The sequence below is a fragment of the Pteronotus mesoamericanus genome, unplaced genomic scaffold (genome assembly GCF_021234165.1).
Source record: "Pteronotus mesoamericanus isolate MK-2021 breed Mesoamerican mustached bat unplaced genomic scaffold, CSHL_Meso_final contig_74, whole genome shotgun sequence".
In the NCBI taxonomy this organism is placed as follows: Eukaryota; Metazoa; Chordata; class Mammalia; order Chiroptera; family Mormoopidae; genus Pteronotus; species Pteronotus mesoamericanus.
The window spans coordinates 13,984,406-14,003,996 of NW_026555247.1; the positions used below are offsets into that span (position 1 = coordinate 13,984,406).

Sequence of the window (19,591 nt, forward strand, 5' to 3'; positions counted from 1 at the left end):
GGAGGCAGGGACTGACTGAAAGAAAGTGAAGGGATTGGTCACAGAACTTATATGAAGGACCCAAGGACATGGACAACAGTGTGGGGACTGAGTGTGTGTGTGGGGGGGCTGAGTGGGGTGGGCTGAAGGGACAAAAAGTGACAACTGCAATAGCATAAACAATAAAATATTTAAAAAAGAAAATGTTTGAGGATAATTGATAAGTTTAGTATCTTACCTGTGGTGATAATTTCAAGGATAAATATATTTGTCAAAATTAATCAAATTGTATGCTTTAAATATGTGCAGTTTATAATCCATCAATGTTTCCTCAATAAAGCTATAGTTTTAAAGATCCAAAAAAAAAAAAAAATTTCTTTAGACAAGTTCCCTTCTTAATGAGGATGAGGAAGAGAGAGTCTAGAAAACTATACAGTAGGCGTGACTCACTGAGGAACAATTGCAAGAAGAGTAATTTTTAAAATTTCTTTATTTATAGACATTTCAGACCCATTGAGATCAACAATAAAGTTTTTAGACGTCACAGACCATGTTTAGCTTGAGGTGCACATGGGGCCCGTTAGGTAATGCTCTGGAAAGCAATGCAGCTGTTAACTGGTGCTTAACAACTTCAGTTTCCCAAGCCAAGGAATAGTGAATGGTTCTAAAATTCCTTGAAAAGAATATACTGCTTCCATTTAAGTTAAGGAAAATGCCACAATTTTTAATTGAGCTCAATTTTGAGGCTTAGTTTAAACAGTTCCATCTTAAATGGAACTTAATATGAAAATGGGAGAAGAGGTTTATAGCTGAGAAATGATCTGAGCCCTACTACATGAGATTGTAAACAAAGGAAATTTGTCATCTGATAAGCTCATTACAAAAATCATAGCCTAAAAATTAGACAGAGCAGCAAAATGACAGAAGATACTTCTATATAGTTTTAACTGAAATCACGTTTACCTCTGGCTTTCACAAGTAGACAGATTTTAAAACACTGGGTTTTAAAGACCAAACGATGGGATTTGACAAGAAGCGGCCACAGCAATTCCACGCTACCACAGCCCACTAGGGAAGTCCCACTCTCCGTCTGTGTGCTCTGCGCACATTCCTCCCCTCACTCCAGCAGCCGGAAGCATTTACGGTACTAGAAAAATAGCAGGAATTGATATAATGGATGGAGTTTCTGAGAGTCTCATGTGTCCAACATCAGAACTAACTTTTCCGGTGGACAAAGTTAGAAGTTTCTTTGACTAGTTCATGAGGTTCTTTGGAGAACTGTTTTGTTTTCCAGTTTGTTATTAAAAATGTTACTCTTATACCTTTGAGGCATGATGAGTAGTGAATTGTTAAACAGTGTTTGGAAAACGAAGGGCCCTCTATCCATCCACACTCACCCCGGACTTCTCGAGGAGCTATGTGGACGATGTGCAGGTGGTTCCGGAATGTGAACAAAGGGTGTTTATGGATGTGTCTGAAAACAGTTGGAATGGACTGTCACAATATTTTCCCATATGATTATTGTTTTATTTCCACATGAGACAAGAATAAACACTACAATTGAGTCACATGGGCAGCTTGCTGCGACTTCATAAACTTAAATGGTGTATGTGGGTTGGAAGAGTATAAATGTAAATTTCACAGTTCATAAAGTTGAGCAGCTCAACTTCAAGGAGAGAGGCGGTGCAGGTGTTGGCAAGATTCTGAAAAGGAATTGATCTGTGTTTGAGTTCTCCCTCCCAAGATGAGCCAGGTCCACGTTTTACATTTTAGCAGCTTGGTTTGGTTTATTGCTGATTTTCTTTTCTTATGGGGCCATCATGATTTTAGCCATGAATTTAAGGACGCCTCCTAAAGGGTCCTGTTCAGACAGACACTTTCCCGCAAGCACCGCGATCACTGCACTATCTGCAGGGAACTGATCAGATGTCCTTGGTTTTGACCTGGTTGGCTGGAAAAAGTTCTGCTTGTGGGGAATATCAATACCTCACTTTTCACTACAAAAATCACAGGTGTCAGAAGGGAAAGGCTGCTACTTTTTCATGCCTGCTCTGATTTCTCGTCTTGATTCTCTCCAGCTACACATGCCTTCTTTAGCTGGGGTCCAAGGTCCCCTATGAACACAGGTTCAGTTCAGTAATGACAATTACATTTATCTGTGGCTTTAGAGATGCTGGTGCCATTTATTACAATTAAAAAAAAATCCCAAATCAGTCAAAGAGAACATTAGCCAGTGGGAATCAGAGTTGCTTTCTGCCTCCAACATATTCCCAGTTTTCATTGTCTTATGGTATTATATTTGTTTTATACCCCTTTAACAGAGCCCATATTTCTTCCATCTGTGGGTTCTTTAAAGACAGGAAACACTTAATTCTCCACACGTCCAACTGCCCAAAGGATTTCGTGTCACTCCCCACATATTCATAGTCTCAGCAACTGTAATTTAAAATATAAATATTATGAATTCCAAGAGGGCAGGAGCTATATCCTTTTGTCAGCATTGTCGAGTCATGCCAGCCTAGTGCCTGGCACAGGAAAGATGCTCGATAAATTCTGAATGCACACATCGAAGGCCATAGACCTGCCCTTGCCTCTAGGAGTCTCTATATTGCCATCAACACAAGCTCAATAAACAGGTCAAGACAAAACAACGGACACTATTTTGTGTAAAGTTTTTGCAAATAAAGATCAAAGCAGTCAGTTGTTTATGTGGAGCAGCCATTGCAGTAAACCCAAACTCACCTTTCCTCTCACCTGAACTAGAGAATTGTGTCCAAGGGCTATGTGTTTAAAACTGGATTTGGCAAGAGTTTGCCGAAAAAAATAAAACATGTGGCTTTTCAATGGCATCCTGTCTGTTTCTATTAATTTAAAGGGAAAATTCTGAGAGGTTAACGTTGCTAAGGAAGTTGCCCCTCAGAGCGAAGGATGCTCTCTCAACATGAGAGTGACTGAGGGTCCTCTGTCCTATGAGTGCACTACTGAAAGCTTCTACATAGATTTTTTAAAAAAAAAGACATTTAGGATGGAAAACAAAGAGGTATCAATTCATCTCAATTCTAAACCATGAGATAGATTACCAATATCTTGAACACCAAGAAATAAAGCCATATTGCACAGGTATGCAAAATTAAATGGATGGGTCTTGTCTTTACATTTTTTATTTAGTTCAGGGGGCAGGAAGAGCAATTAATAAGATATGAGCCAACCCTGCAAGTTGCACTGACACCTCCATCACAGAGCACATCCAGAATCCGGGCACAAACTCCCTGGGCTATATGGGGACGGCTTGCTTGGAGAACCTAAACTTTGCTAAGATCCATATTCCTGCAAAAAGTCAAAAATTATGGTGAGGCCATTGTATTTTGGAATATTGAAGGGCATTTGGCAAAATTCGACAGAATAATGTTCTGAAATTCTTTATAAAAGTATGGTGGTAATGTTTTTTCTTTGGAAAAGAGGAATGACGATGGTTATGCACAAATACTAATCAATACTTTTAAAAAGGACTCCACAGATGCATCCACAGATGTTGCGCATAACAGAAGATGGGTGTGTGATGTCTGAGAGCACCTAACGCACTCAGAGAAACCTCTTCAGACCTCACTTTCAGAGAGCAGAAGAATAAGACCCTCAAACCCGAGAAGAATTGTCATTTGACAGAAATTGTCATTTCCCCAGACATTAGCATGGGAGTATTTTATGCAAAACCCAGCCTCCCATAGGCCTAAAATCAAATTTAATTCTTCCAAACAGGCTCTCTATTGATTTCTTCCAAAGTTTTAGTGATGAAGCCCTAATGAGTCTGAGCTTCTAAGGGCAGGGTTCTAAGACCCTCTGGGTCATTCTATCTGCTCTTCCTATGAGAGGCAACTTAGTTAATGGCCCCGAACCTCAGTGGATATTGGGAAGGGAATAGACGTTATCTAAAATATCAGACTGAAAATGATGTTTAAAACATATACATTTGTATTGTGTATACATACATATTTGTATCTATTCTGTTTTTTTTTCTTCTGCTCAATAAAATTAGCAGCAGTTACAGATAATTATTGTGGTCATGGTTTGTACTATTTCTAAGGACGTCATTTATCTTCTGTCAACACATGACTTTTGGAAAATGCCTTTTGATGAAAAGATCCCCACCAAGCATAGAACATTAAAGTGTCATTTCAGATCACTAACATTGTCAGGCACAGGAGTAAAACAATTAGCATTGTGTAATCCAAACAACAGAGCACAGAATAGAGTTAATTGTCTAAAGTCGATTCCCCCAAAGGAAGGAATTGTTGTTCAAAAGTTTTTTTTTGTTTTTTAAAGATTCTTATGTCTTTCAGCTTTGGCTATTTTGTAATAAATATCATACCTTCTCGCATAAGCCTACTTGGGTAAGAATTACTTCTCTGAACGTGCCTTTTGTTTAGCAGCTGCTGAGTGTTGAGTGGCGTACAAGGCACACCTCTAAGCTGTTCTGTACAGCATTTTTATTGACGTACAAAATAGCCTGTTCACCATTCAAAAACGGAATCTGTATAGTAAGAGTTTCTCTTATCCCTATTTACAGAGAAGGTTTTTAGTGCAAAAAACATGAAACTGTGTCCTAGCCCAGCCCTTCTAGCACACACACATTTATCAGTTTTATTCAATGCTAGCCAGGGTTACTTGGCTATATTTTGGGCCTCCAGCCATTAATGAATTGCATGATTTTCTTCACCTGCAGTTTGCTTAATTTGAAATCCTCTGAGAGGATTTCTTCTGTTAGTTGGACAAGCAAATTCCCATCAATCTTTTCAGTAACGAAGAATGATATGACATCTTCAGACAAACCGATAAACCGTAACGACTTGGACACTTCTTCAATTGAGAGTCCCGACAGGTCAGCGGGTGGCTGCCACGGGGAGCCATCGCCGCAGGACCTGGGGGCCAGCTGGAGGTGCAGTGGAGACGAGAAGGGGTAAGAGACCGAGAAGATGTCCTGCATGCCCTTTTTAACAAAATACTGGTCCTCAGAGAGGTCCGGTGACCCAGACTTGGGGTCTTCCTCAGCACCATCGATTTTCAGAGGCAAAGGAGAAGCCGCAGAGGAGGCTTTCTCTTCCACTGGTTTTGGGGCCCTGGGAGGCAAGGCAGGGCATGAGATACTCTGCTTTGTTGTGCCAGCTACGAGAGTTTTCTCATCCGTTCTCTCCAGACAGTAGCTGGCTGACTTGGGACAGCCCGAGACGCTGCTGCTGGACTCTGCAGGGACCGAGCTGGTGGGACAGGCCGAGGGCTCACAGCCTTCGAAATCAAAAGGTGCTGGGCAGTTTCTCTTTGGTGTGCCTGGTGTTTTCTGCCGAGGATAACTGTAACTCCGGCTGGGATCCAGCAGGAAGTCGCTCCTGGTCTGGCTCTCCGAGGCTCCCGAGTAATGGTTAGGCCACGAGAGCCGGGAGGAGAGCGCGTCGGCGGAAGGGCTTCCCGAGGGGGACTTCAGGTCCACAGAATCGGCTTTCACTCGGTCACACGGATAGCAGGAAACGGGGGCACTTTCAGAGGGACTGGCGTCGCTTTTAGTAACGCTGCTTAAAAGCAAGCAGAGAAAGGGAGATTCGTTTAGAAATAGAAGTTCCATCCCAAGCCTTTCTCCCATAGATCTTACTTCTGATTAGAAAAATGTAGTTAGAAAAATATGCAATATTTCTTATCATGAATTCAGTGAAGGACCTGCTAACCTCATTGAGTTTTTTAAAAACAGAATCTTTACATTACTTAAAAATATTGGTAATTATGGATATAAACATAATGATTTAAAATGCTGCAATGGAGATGCCAAATATATAATTTTTTTTTTTTTTAACTAGCAAGAAAATCATTGTTAGTGGATGCCTAGACCTTTATGATGAGAAACATTCTTAAGCCATGTTTGGGCGTATCATCGACAGGCATGTGATTGATCAGTGATGTCTGCAGCGGGCGAGGGTGGGGTGAGAAAGCAATCTATGGCGTCTCCTGCTTGTCATCCCTGTACTAGTGACATGACTACATCACCCCCACCCATGATTCTATTTCCATCCAAAAGCCCGAGGGAGGAGGAAATGCTTCAAATAAAATGCTTACGCTTGCCTTCGTTTCTGTACAGTGACTCACATTAGCATAAAAGTTTAAACGTCCGGAGAACAAAAAATCCCTGCAGAGGTGAGCTACTTAAAACTGTAAAGATCAGCTGGGGGTCATCCAAGTGCATTCAGCTCTGGGGCCACAGTTTAAGAGTGACAGTGAGGCCAGAGTGTGTCAGAGGTGGGTGATCAGGTGGTGCTGTCCGGGAAACAGCTGATGGAACTGAGGAGAGAAGACTTACATCCTAGCTGACTTCACATTTCCACGGGCTGACAAAGAGAGGTAAAGTGGACCTATATTTGCTTTTCTAGACGTAAGAAATACTTGGAAATTACATGGAAATAGATTTCAACTCGATGGGATGAAAGGTTTCTTAAAAAAAAACCAAAACAAAACAGTAATTGGCATTTGCCAACAATGAAATGAGCTGCATTGCAAAAGAATGAGCTCCAAACACTGGAAGGATCCAGACAGAAGTGAATGACTACCTGACTGCAATGGTCAAGAAGGGCTTCCTGTCCTGGCTGCAAATTCAAAGGAGAGAGTGAGCCATGAGACCCTTTCATGCTAAATCCCAGGTGAAGGTGCTGTCTGTCTGCTTGTGCTGAAGTCAAAGTGGAAGGAACTCTGCGCGCTGGTTTGTGCGAACCGATGGCAGCCCGTGGGGTGCTTCTAAGAGGATCCGGTTGGCTTTCATCACTGAATTTCGCATGGATTCTGGTATCTTTTCTTCCTAGGACACTGGCTCTTTCACGCTAGCTCAAACCCAACAAGGGCCCATCATGCGGTTCCAGGAGAACTGTTTAAAACCATAAAGAACATTTTCTCTCCCACCACCTGCCTAGGTGATGGCTACCTACACATGCCTCTCCAGACCCCGCGACCTGGCCGAGGAGGAGAGTCCTGCGGAAGAAGGCCCTGGCGTGAAGACTTACATGTCGTGCAGCCCTGAAGAATAGTAGGACAAGGTGGGGCTGGGAGACCGGGTCTGCTGCCGCGCTGGTTTGACTGAGCGAGGAGGGATGGAGGGACTGGTGGACAAAGGCTTTGCGCTCCGGGGCGGAACAGGTGGGGCGTTCAGGAGCCGGCACTCTTCCCTGACCTGGCGCGGAAAAGAACACTCCGGGTTAGCAACAGACCGACCATGCACGGGGCGGCTCCAGCGTGTGGGGCCCAACCGTACCAGCAGGTGCCGGGACCGGGACTGAGAGAGAAGACCAGAGCAAACAAAAGCGAAGGGACACGCAGAAGCTGCCGGAGGTAAAATCGACGCCTTTCGCATCCTTGCTGGGACCGACTGGTTTTAAAAGACACTGCTTGGCAAGGGCCAGCTGCTGTTGAACTACGGCAAGTCACGTGGCATAGGGCAAGTGAAGGAAGGAGGTAGTGTTAGGTGGGCACATATAAACCAAGAGTATTAAGAAAATGAGGGCATAAGGAAATCAGGACCTTCGCAAGGGATAAACTCTCCTATTCAGTTTATTCGCTGTTCAGACTGAATTCAGTTGGAGGTAAACCTTAGAGCACAGTGGGCCTTCTCCAGGGTCAAAGCTCTTTCTGGAGTTATACTCAGGGCTTCTCACATGTCAATAGGCACACGGATCGCCTGGGGACCTTGCGATCCTGTGAAGATTCTGATTCGCGGGGCGAAAGGCGGGGCCTGAGACTCTGCATTTTCAGTAAGCTCGCCGGAGATACTGATGCTGCTGGACCATGGCCCACACTTCGAGAAGCAAGGCTGTAATAGGAGTAATAAGGCAGCTCTCCAAATTCCCCAAATGGTACTTTTTATAACGCCTCCAACTCTCGTCCTCCCTTTGTCTTCACAGCAGAGAGGATCTAGGTGACCTGCCACGTCCTTGGCTTCTGCGATCCGCCTGCATTCACTGTGAGCATTCAGATTATGACTCTAATGAAGGGGATGTTTTTGTGTACTTCTCTCTGTCAGACAGCAGGGGGCAGTTGATACCTGGTTCTGTTAGACTACCCTCAATGACACAGCTTGTAAAAATAGAGCCAATTGTGACAGTCAGAAACACCCTTGCCTGCTTTTAGCTGCGTCCCCACCAATTTCTTCACCTTTGCCTTCCCTTCCTTTCTGCCCCAGCAGCTCCGGGGTAATACAGACACCGAAACGGCCAGCTCCCGTTAGCTTTGGCATTGAGCTTGCTTAAGGCCAAATGCAATGGGTTCACGTTGCATTGCATCTTCTATCACCGACACCTCACACAGGGCATCTCACTGGCTTCCCAGGCCTGAACCATGTGCCAGAGAAAATCAGATGGGAAGAAATGTCACGTGTCTATGGTGACCCGGTGAGCCTCAATTCTAAGTGAAATGGAAGCGATTTAAAAAATCGGACCCACTAGATTTCTCCCTGGGGCTGGGGATCATGGCTGGGGACCCACCACCCTGCTTATGGGGACCCGCCGGTTATAATTTTTCATCTGGAGAAGCTCCTTAGGCTAAAACAAAATACTCAGAGCAGCAGGTTTTCTTCTGAGTTTTCCCCTTTTGAGCTTTTTATTAAAAAGGTGGCGGTGGAGGATGATGGCAGGAAGAAAATCTGGAGGACAAGAGGTTTGGATGAAGAAGAGAGAGGATTGTTCGGCTGGCTCAGGGAACCTCTTGTGCCACTTTGGGTCTCCTTAAGAAGCTGAGAACCTACTAGGACATTGGAAAGCTCTGGCAGGGTCATCTGCCTCCCCGTCTTATAGGACTATAGACTGGTTACAAAATAAGTAATTAAGTAACCAGTACACTGTGTCATCTTGTTTCTGCCTCACAAGTGAATTGTAAAGTAACCATTGTTTCTTTTCTTGCTTAGGGAATGTCTATAGACTCTAGGATAGATGGGTATAACTATTATAGATGTTGGTTGCATTTATGTTTACAGTATTAGTTATTATGAAAAATGTGAGAAGATGAGTCTGTCAGCTAACTTTTTCATTTTAAGAACATAGTCATTCCTCAATATTGGGTTAAAGAGGAATGGACATGAGGAAAACATGGTTAATGCTGAATGTGATTTAGAATTTTCTAAAGTTTGGAATTAGTCAATAAGTACGACACTTCATTAGACACTGTTTACCTACATGCCAATTATAATATGCTGAGATGTCGATTACAATATGCATTTTAATTTAAAGTAATCGGCTGGCCTAGGTCTTAGAACATGGAAAAGCCGGTCGAAGTTGAGCGTGACCTACGAGAAGCCCTCTCTTCCTGTTCTTAAAACACACCCCAGGCACTCAAGGTCACTTAGAGCTGGTTCTGCCACCTCCTTCCATAAACTGGGCATCCTAAAGAGCTTTCCAATAGGTTTCCCACATGAGGGGAGAGGGGGTTGTAGTGAAAAGAAGCATTTGTTGGCCACGGGGCCCTGTGAGGTGAGCTGTGGTCAACTGGGAGTGTTTACAGCTGAACTCCAAACAGCACTGGAGATATAGAGAGCTTTTGGGTAGCCACACGCCTGAAAGGAGTTAAAGAATGAGTGTGTGTGTGTGTGTGTGTGTGACAGAGTGTGAGCGCGCGTGTGTGGCTCTTACTCTCGGGAGAAGGGACATGGCCAGCAAAGTGGTGGCGATCTAAAGCCAGAGAAAGATTTTCGGCTGTTGTGATAATGAGGCAGTTCGGGCATAATCATGTGAGTTCAAAGGGAAAGAACCCGGCTTATTGGAAACCCATTTTGGAGAAAAGGTAGTTAAAACAACAAAAAAACATGACTTTAAAAGTGTCCCATCCATGACAAGAATTCCGATGTGAATTTGTCAAGGCCCCAAACGCGCCCCCCCAGGCAGGTGCATGAGGGCGGCCACCCGGACCCCACACACATGTCTCCACGCGTTGCCCGGTCACCTTGCCGCTGCGCATGTGGTTCCTCCAATGAAGTCACACTGCACTGTATTTTATGGGAAACATGATCGGCTTTGGTGGAATGTGTATATTTTGGGATTCAGAAGTTACAAATCGTGAGGGTTTACTGTGCCATCTTATTTCCTCTTACATCCTATAACAGTAAACATCCTACCTTCCCTTGCTTCTTGATTTGATTCAACATGGGATGTTTGTATCCAAGAAAAACTGTAGCTGCACTTGAAATACATTTTATCTTACAGTAAAAGGCAATTTACAAGACTGGATGGCCAATCACCTCATTTCCAGTTTCCCCTCATATTCAATTTCACTTTTAAATGCTCCATGTTCAGCACATTCCTTCTAAAGGTCCCACCGTGTGGCCTTCATCACGTGACTTCCCATCGCCATGGCCTCCCCCTCCACCCCCGATCACTCGGAAAAGGCCAGCCTGTCCTGCCTTCCCCTGGGGCCCTCTGCCGGCGTCCTCGCCCTTTCTTCTAGCCAGAAGAAACTGTCCCACCCGACTCATCTTTCCAGTTACTTCTCCCACTACTCTTCATGAACACACAGGTCCACCCGCTGTGGCAGATTCAGTGTTACCTAAGCGCCGCGAGCTCTCCTGCGGCCCACTGTTTTAATTCTCGCTGCCCCCCGCAAAATGCCAGTTCCTCAGTCCCAGCCCCAAACGGTACAGGCTCGGTCAGGGACCGTCACAACTCCAGACGCTGCTAACACAGTCCATATTAACTTACTTTCCATGGATGTTCAATTAGCCTGAAGATGAAAATGGCAGGGGCTGTCATCATTGTTATTACTGCCCTGTGGGCGGCAGAGTTTGGGGATTTGTCACCTCTGGCAGGAATATGTCACACAGAATGCTAGGTAGGCATTAACGGATGCCACCAAAAAATCCCCCACAAAAAGGCACTTTTATTTTTAAACATATACCATAAGAATGCTTTTTATAGCTTTATGTGGCACTTGTTATAGGTAAGTCATTTTGACTGGGTGTTATTTTTTATGTGACTTCATAGTAGGGTCAATTTAGCGGAAATATGTGCCAGCAGACCTGGCACGTATGACCACCATCGACTCCATCACCAGCATCAACTCCGCCATTTTGACCACCCCTGACTTAGTATTAGAGTGAAAACGACAGTGATGATACTTGCAAACTGGGAAATGTGGCTTTCTTCGTCAGCGACCCCAGCATAATTATTATTCTAAAATTAGGAGGTAACGGAATCTGCCATGCCTGGGGGTCTAGCGCTCTTTTCTTCACAGCCAGCACAGCATTTGAGGCTGGTCTCCAACTGGTAGCGCAGAGGAGGAGAGGCATATGGATTAGCAGGAATCAACCTCCATCCAACCCTGCTGCTAAGCGAGGGGCAGGTGTCCGTTTTAAGGCAGGTGCTACCGTCCATTGCAGATTATGGGCGACCTTTGCCTGAGTGTTTGCAGAGAATCTCCTGGCCCCCACTGTTTACGACAGGGTCAATGAGCACAGCACGGATTCAGGAGGCAGCAGGCGGGCCAACTCCATCGTACCCAGAGCCTTGCTCCACCAACAATTCTCTGGTCTAAAGCTTGTCTTTCTAACCACTCCCCTTTCAGCATAATTCCCTCCTCCTTGCTCCTTCACAGAAAGTCTTTCCTTTTTCTAAAACACTCAGTAATTCAATTCTTATCAAACAGAAGATCCCACTGTCCAGAATTAAACAACTCTCCTTGTTATTCATGAAGCAGTTTGCTAACCCAGGGCTAAAGAGAAAGCTAATTTATTGAAAAAATGATGAGTTCTGCTCTTTCTAGGTCTGTCATGTTTCTTAAGTCTATGTGGCCCACAGGGTGGCACAAAAATAGGTTTACAGTTGTTTGTATGGAAAATAATACAATAATTAATCAATAATAATACAAGAATAAACTCTGTGTTTCACGTACCCCCCACTGTAAACTCACTCTTGCCCCACCCTGCATTCTTAGGGAGGCATATTCAGGTCACTGCCATCTACCATGCTCATGTAACTTAACAGTGGGGGTTTGAAGTAAGCTATAAAAGCTGTTGACCCTGGGGGCTCCCAGCCAGGATCATAGTGACCATCTACTTCCATGATCCTTAAATTCTTCAGGAACATGGCTGTCACTTTCTCCTTTCCTACATACTACATTAATTCCATTTTTGCTATTCATTTGTTGAAATATATGCGGCATGCCCTATCCTATTCTCATTGAGGTAGTGTTGAATATACAATAAGCTCATGGAATTGGTAGGAATGGAGGGAGGGAGGCAAACACATAATCGAGATACAAATTGGCTGTGCAATAATAGAAGTAGGAGCAAGGGTTAGTGGGGGCACCATGAACTTATTCGAGGTGTCAGAAGAAGAATAAATTCATAGGAAATTTTACTGAGAACGTCTTGAGGAAGAGGGAATTATGCGTGTCAAAGGTACGGAGGCATGCAAAAACCTACGAGGTGCTGGCCTGGGGGCTTGGATGGTGAAATAAATGCTAGTGGCATTTATCAGAAACTTAGAGAACAGAGCTTGGGAGAAACCAAGGAATTCAGTTTTGAAATTACTGAGCTGGAGCTAGACGTTCTACCGATAGAATCCGGAGCCGTGAAGGCATTGAGCTTTCAAATGAGAAGTGAGGAAGGCCAAAGGGGACGGGCAGATGAGGAGACAAAGAAGGAGACACGGAAGTGACCACATCTTACCCCTCACAGAGAAGACCCACGCTTGAATGGTGTCAGAGAAGCCAGGGGCGGGGTGAGGACGGCAGGGGAAAGGGTAAAGGTTAAAAGATGTCAGGAAGTCCAGAAAGGTGCAGAAGTTAGGTCATAGTTGGCAGGCCACTGGAATTCTGAGCAAGTGAAGCTTGAGTCAAGTGATCCCAGGGAGCCAAAGCTAGAACAGGAGGCGAGGGTAGAGTGAGGGAGGACAGACCCCTCTTTTCGGGAGTACTAGTTGGAAGGTCAAGGGGAGCAAGGTATTAGAAAGCGATACAGGACTGAAGGAGGCAGTTCTTTTTCTTTTTAACTTGAGAGAAACTTGAGAAATGTTCCTGGGGATGTGTTGTACATGCACACAGGTAAGCTGGAGGCTGAGTACACGTGGACTCCTGGGACCTAGGCTCTCTTTTCATTTAACACAGAAAAGAGAACACACGTTTTGCTATTGCCCCCTGCCTTTGCCGTGCCACCACAGGCCACCTAAAGCTAGACAAGTAACTGCAGCTTATTATCTAACAGCTAAAGCAAAGATGGAAGACGTCCAAAAGTGTAAGTGACTTTGGAAGGCTTTATGTTTCTAAGTGAAGGCGGCCAGCAAAGTCAAAACCCAACTCCAATCTGTGGTCAAACCAAATGTATCACTGAACAGGGCTATTTTCTTTTTCAGAATACTGTCCAGAAAGCTTAACTTGATTGCCTACCACCTGGAATAGGATTGACCCTCCTTTCCCCTCTTCACTTTATACATCTCTAGCTCTTTTTAGCTATGAGGGAACTGAGCATACACAGGTTAAAGGACCAAAAACGTGGAAACAATGGAAAACAAGGTCTTTTCGCTGAACAGCCACATGTTAAAAATAATGTGTTGAGAATCTGTTAAAAATGCAAAGTTCATTGTTACAGGATTGGAAAACAGGGTTACATGCAGATGTTTAGAGGACAAAAATTCAAACATTACATACGATTACATATAATCGTATGGAGTATTGTATACACATTACCTATGAACTCATTTCTCTGTGACACTTGTGACATTAACTTTCTCTGCCCTTCCTAGGGATTAAAAGAACATACGAAACAAAAACACACACACACACAGTGTTTATGAAACAGCACAGTGTGGGAATGGGGGCTTTCTGGTATGACAACGTTGCTTGGAAAGTCCTTGTTTCCTGGAACTCCCTATGTGTCTTCCATGGAAGAAATGCTTTCACATGTCATTTCTATCTGAACCAAGGAGATAGCTTAAGAAGAGGAGATGGTACACTTACTATGACATGTTTTTTGCTTTAACTGTGTTAAAAAAAATCAATTTCATAGCAGTGGTTACTCAGCTTCTAAATCAACGGCAGTGGATCTGGAGACACCCGCTGAGAAGGCTACATACTTCTTGTCTGCAGCTTAAAGTTGAGCACCACATGCCTAGGGGTGAAAATCTCCTGTCTCAGAGAACGGTGGGCAGTCACTAAAGACTTTGGGATATTTAGCTAAAGTAGGGGTCATTTTGTTTCTATACAGACACGATTCAGGAAATATATATACTATAGATGAGCTTAATCTAAAATTGGACTCACCTTTATTATGAGTTTTCTTCTCTAAAAAGCCAGTTTCAGGACAATGTCAACAATCTAAAGAAAGGGGTTTTGTAACCACGCTTCCTTGAACTTTGTCACTTTGCCTTCACTGCATGCCCTCTGTCCCGTATTTCACATTTCTTCCCACACTCTCTCTCCCCGATAACAAAATCATTACAGCCTTAAGAAATCTTATTTATAAAGAGGCTTTTATACAAAGAGTTCATAACCCTGTCATGTACCCATCAGCGGTATTTTCAGCCAAACAGAAATTAAAGTTTTATAACGACAAAATGGCAATAAATGAGCCACTATTTGATTAATGACACAAGGGCAGATGTGATTTACAGCCATGATCCTGATTCTCAGATGCATACGTTTCTTGTTCCAATTTTCTATGCAGATGATAGGGACCTAAGACAGACCTATGCCTGAAATGGCCTCCAAGGTCCCAGCCGCAGGGAGGGCAGCGGAGGGGGCGCAGGATGCCACTTGCTGGGAGGCAGAGGGCAAGTGGCTCTGAAAAGAAGACTTGTTTAAGTCCTTGGGTGCTTCCGTGAGGAAGAACATGTCAGTGGGGCAGAGAATAAAAAGACCTCTTCTGAGCAAGGAGTGTAATCATACATTACATATCTACTTGAATGGTACATAAACCTCCTATTAATGGGATTTTATGCAAATGTTCTCTGAGAGTACAAATTAAAAACAAAAGCTATCCCATAGAATATTATAATTACTTTATTAACATTGTAATCATTGAGACTTTTCCTGGACACAGGAGAAAAGAAACTTCTTGGCCTGGAAGGTTTCATTTAAAAACAGATAACCCCCATGAAGCTGAAGGCAATTTTTTTCAAAATTACTGAGACGCAGTAATAATTTAGTTCTTATTTCAATTAAAAAGTGGGAACACAGGTATATGGCTTGCTTACAGAGCACTCCTCAAAAGTTGTAATTAAAATTAATTAAATGTCAAATGCCTTAGGAGACCTCATTAATTAGTGAAACCCTGAGTGAATCCTTTTGTAGAGCAACTATTTTGAAAAGTAAAAAATGACTTCCAGATTAATATCATTAGTATCAAAACTTGAATATTAATATATATCATGTTTATTTAAAAAATATGCCCTTTAATGCCTTTTACAATATTAATATTTGACACAGGAAAAAATCCAAGGACAAAACAAATGAAAATTCAGAGTAGAATCAATTCTCATAGCCACTTTCCTTAGTTTATAAAGAAACATAGGTTTTATAAATGTTGGGTTGTCACGTGAGGCCCCTAATTCTGTAGGGTGGTCACATCCAGAGTTGTGCCCTCTGGTAGCACCGTGACCTAGCCTAGCCATGCTCAAGGAAGAACTAGCTAAGGTCACTTCTCGGCTTTCATATTTCTCTATAGGTTTGCCTGAAAATTTCAGTTTTTGACATGTGTTTGCAGACTTCCAGGCCCATGTAGCTTTTTGACAGGCACTCTAGTTCTTCAGGACCCCAACACCCCATTCACAAATTACATATTGTTGGGGCCCACGAGATGCCTAGCATTTCTGTGGCTCCTTTTTTTGGTTTATCATGATTACAAACCTGGCTCCACGGCTAGTAGCTATAACATAACACCTAACTTACCAAGTAGACGTTTTTGTGGTCAGCTGAAAAGAATGTTTTGGTACTTGCTAGGCACCTGGCAAAGTGAAACTGTCACATGCATTTTTGGAATATGGGGACCACTGGCCTCTGCTTGTGTGCAGGGCCTCTGACGGTCGGGCTGTGGAGGTGGATGTGCCCACCCCCGCCAGCCTCTGCGATTCTTTGGAGAGGCTTTATAACCTAGGTAGGAAAGGACAGAGGAAACAGTGCCCCACAAATCATTTTCTATATGACCCTAAGTCAGAATCCATCTCATATTACGTTACTGCTACAATTTGTTGAATGCTCACTGAGTGCCATGGAAAAGTGCCAAGTACTTTGTACGATACAATAGTGCAATGAAGTTATTATGCCCACAGGAAATGACTCAGGGGGGTTAGATATTTTGCCCAAGGTTCAAAGCTACTAAGTGATAGAGTGAGGATTCAAATCCATGTGTGGTTCTTAGACACCATGCTGCGCGCCTCTCTTTTTCGTATAGTTTGAAAGATCTCCCCACTTCCAGTTCCATGCCACTGAGGGGAGACAAGAACACTCCCAGGATGCTTGGTATTTCATTTGCTCATCCGTTGGGCAGTCTGTCTGAGGCAGATGGAAACACACCGACTCACGTCTGTACAGCTCAGCCAAGCGCTTGCTGGACTAGGTCCAGTCTATATGGCATGAAATTTACCCTTTAATTCTTATTTTTCTCAAACGCCAACAGCACAGTATGCTCTGTTACAGGAACTTTATTTATAATGGACTTCCAGCCTTCTAACAATGAACATATGCTACCAATATATCTCGTAACTTAATCCCTATACACTGTGTCTCATAGGCTGTGGGGGCATCCCTATCCGTCACAAAGGTTAACAAATTCTTCATGAATACCATAGGAAAACTTGTTTTAAACCAGTAATTCACAACCCAGAGCTTCTTTTATGAATCTCAGGAATTGCTCTAATGTCCATGGCTAACCAAGAGTAAATATACTTTTTTCTGTTATTGAAGAAGATGAAGGATATTAATCTCTGGGTTTTGAGGTCCCTAAATTGGCTACTGCCGCATACATAGTTTTAGAAGAGTTGTGGTCCTGTGGTTTGATAATTTGTAATTCACTGCACAGACCAGAGCAGCCTGGAAGTCAAACATGCTATTTATAGAATTTCATGGAATATAAAGTCTTCTCATGATTGCTCTCCAAAATGGCACTTCTAAAGAGGAAAAGAAAAAAAGAACAGCTTTTGGTGATTGTCACTCAGAGAGTTTAAGAGTGTATCTGGGTAAGTATCTTAGACATATTAGCCAATATCCAGAAAACTGAGATTATCCCTTGTGGGAGAGAGGCCCACAGGTTATGAAATAGTGGATGTGTTTAGAATAAATGTACGAAACAATAATGTTAATCTACTTAAGAGAGACTGTCAAGTTATTCTGATTTAAGGGCACTTTGCACAATTAAAAAAAAATGACAATGTCACCGTTTAGTGAGCCGGGCATGCTTCCTCAGCGTGGGGCTCATCCGCAACAACTCTGAGGGACACAAGAGGCTGCTTCCTCTCTGTGCCCGGGACAGGAACTGTTTACTTCTCCCTGGGACACTCCTGTTAAGGAAGGAATCGTCTCTCATATGGTCTGGAGAGGTAAGTTGCAATTTCATTTTTTAAGAAACTGTATTAAATAATCTTTACAAAAATGCATGAAGACTAGACCATAATTACAAATAGCCACATGAAGTACAAAATATATTAAGAGGGCTAAACTTCTGAGGACCTTCCGTTTGGTCCCCCAGCCTAGTGTCCTACCCTAGAATAGGGGTGGAAAGGCGCTGACAGGCTGACCCAGAGGCCACCAGAACTGCAGCGCCGTGCGGAAAGCACAGTAAGCGTTATTGTTGAAGGGGAAAGATTCCCTCTCACTTTTACAGACAGAAACAAAGACCGTCAACATTTGCAGCAGAGAGAGCACAGCTAGGTCTTATACCTCAGGATGCTGAAGCAGGAAGTGAAGACGAGACCCAGGAGAAAAAGAACAGACGGACAGGCACTGAGGCAGAGCCATTGACCTCGAGATCTTGACTGGGTCACGGACCGTGGCCAGTCAGAGTCCATTGGCCCATTACCAGCTCTGCTTCCCTTACTGTGAACGACATGCTTTCTCTGACTCTGTTCCATGGCTCCAGCACCTTTTATTCCTAAAGACTGGGTCGGGGCTGTCCCCTTCCCAGATACTCTCACATTGGAAGGCTGATTACATCCTTAATGATCAGGCGGAATAGCTGTTAGACACATGGCACGTCCTTCCCCCAGGATTTACTCCACTGTAACTGTCCAAAGAACTTTTATTTAATTCTGTAGAAGCACTTGCATTTATGCCCCATTAAAGTTCCCTTTTGAAAATTACAAGCTGAAGCCACATCTAACAATCATGACGTCCTTTGGACCCCACACACATCCTAAAGATGGAAAACTCATTTCATGGGCAGAGAACCAATAAAAAAATATGACTTCATTTCAAATGTCTAATTTTTTAAAGTCAATTAAATGATTTCAGGTGTTTGTAAAAATCTTTATGATTATAGCGTTCTATAAACACTGGACATGCTCTGAAAAGATTCTCTTATCATAAGAAATTACCACTTAGACTGGGGCCCAAATCTTTTCTTTTCCTCTAAGATTTGCTTCTAGTTTCAAATAGAATATTTTTCTTTCAGTATCAAGGTCAAGATAGAGCCTCAATATTTATGGTCTTACTCATCTTATGACCCACGGCGGGGGGCGGGGAACTGGTTTCCTACCTTTAGATTTGGTTACATAAATGACTCTGGGTGTGCCCATCATGTGTGAGTCACTCAATCAGGAAACAGACATGAGTCCCAACTGTGTGCCATGTAGGGCCAAAGTTCTACAGGAACAGCTCTGTTGTCAGGGCTCCAAGCTTCAAGCAGCACCCAATATGGAGCTGAGCTGACACATTCCGGAGTACTTGCCAGGAAGAGTGTTTTTTTACTTTTTACCTGTTTCTGGGGGGAACATCCTCTGACATGAATAAAAGGACCGAGAACTCTAACCCCACCAATACTTCACCCCGATATTCTATAACCCCTACTCGGTATAGGGATCTCAGAGCTCGTGCCTTCAGGTCCCTGGGAGATCCTACAGGGAGCAGGAGAAAGTCTAGATCTGCAGTTTCTGGGGAGTTCTTACATCCTGGAACAAACAGCCAGCAGTGGGTCCTCTCCCAGGAAACTCTGCAGCAATGAGGGCGCCGCCTGATGTCCACGCCTGTTCACAGCCTGGCTCTGGCCTTTCAGCCACCGCTGCCCTTCACCCACGCTTTTCAACTCTCCTCCACTGGCCCAAGAACACTTCCTGTTTTTCCTCACCTGTCTCAGCTTCCATACCTTTGCTCATGCTGTTCTGGAATCTACTTCTCTCTCACCTCTCTGCTTTTCCAGTTCATATATATTCTCTCAGCTCATTTAAAAAGTAATAATCTCCATAAAGACTATTTTCATTCATCACCCCGTTAGAAGTTTCTTTCTTCTCTGAATGCCCAAACACATTTTCTACATATAGTTCTCTTCCATTGATTAGTACATTTTAACTTGTATGATGATCATCTCTTTGCATCTGTTACCTTCCCTATAAACTGAAAGGTACTAGAGTTTAGAGTCCAGGTCTTACTGACCATCATATTTCTAGCATCTCACCCACTA

General features: G+C 43.5%; 1 protein-coding gene across 2 annotated transcripts in view; it reads right to left on the bottom strand.

The window, feature by feature from the left end:
• Window positions 1-492: 492 nt before the first annotated feature.
• The window catches only part of GAREM1 (GRB2 associated regulator of MAPK1 subtype 1), a 177,835-nt gene continuing 158,736 nt past the window's right edge, over window positions 493-19,591 (bottom strand). The window contains exons 5-6 of one of the 2 annotated variants that reach the window (XM_054583509.1): window positions 7,014-7,180; window positions 493-5,540 (exon numbers count right to left, since the gene is read on the bottom strand). In XM_054583509.1, coding sequence (XP_054439484.1) covers window positions 4,646-5,540; window positions 7,014-7,180 — 1,062 coding nt within the window. In that variant the 3' untranslated portion in view covers window positions 493-4,645. Of the gene's footprint in view, window positions 5,544-7,013; window positions 7,181-19,591 lie in introns of both variants that reach the window. The other variant, XM_054583508.1, reaches the window with a different exon arrangement.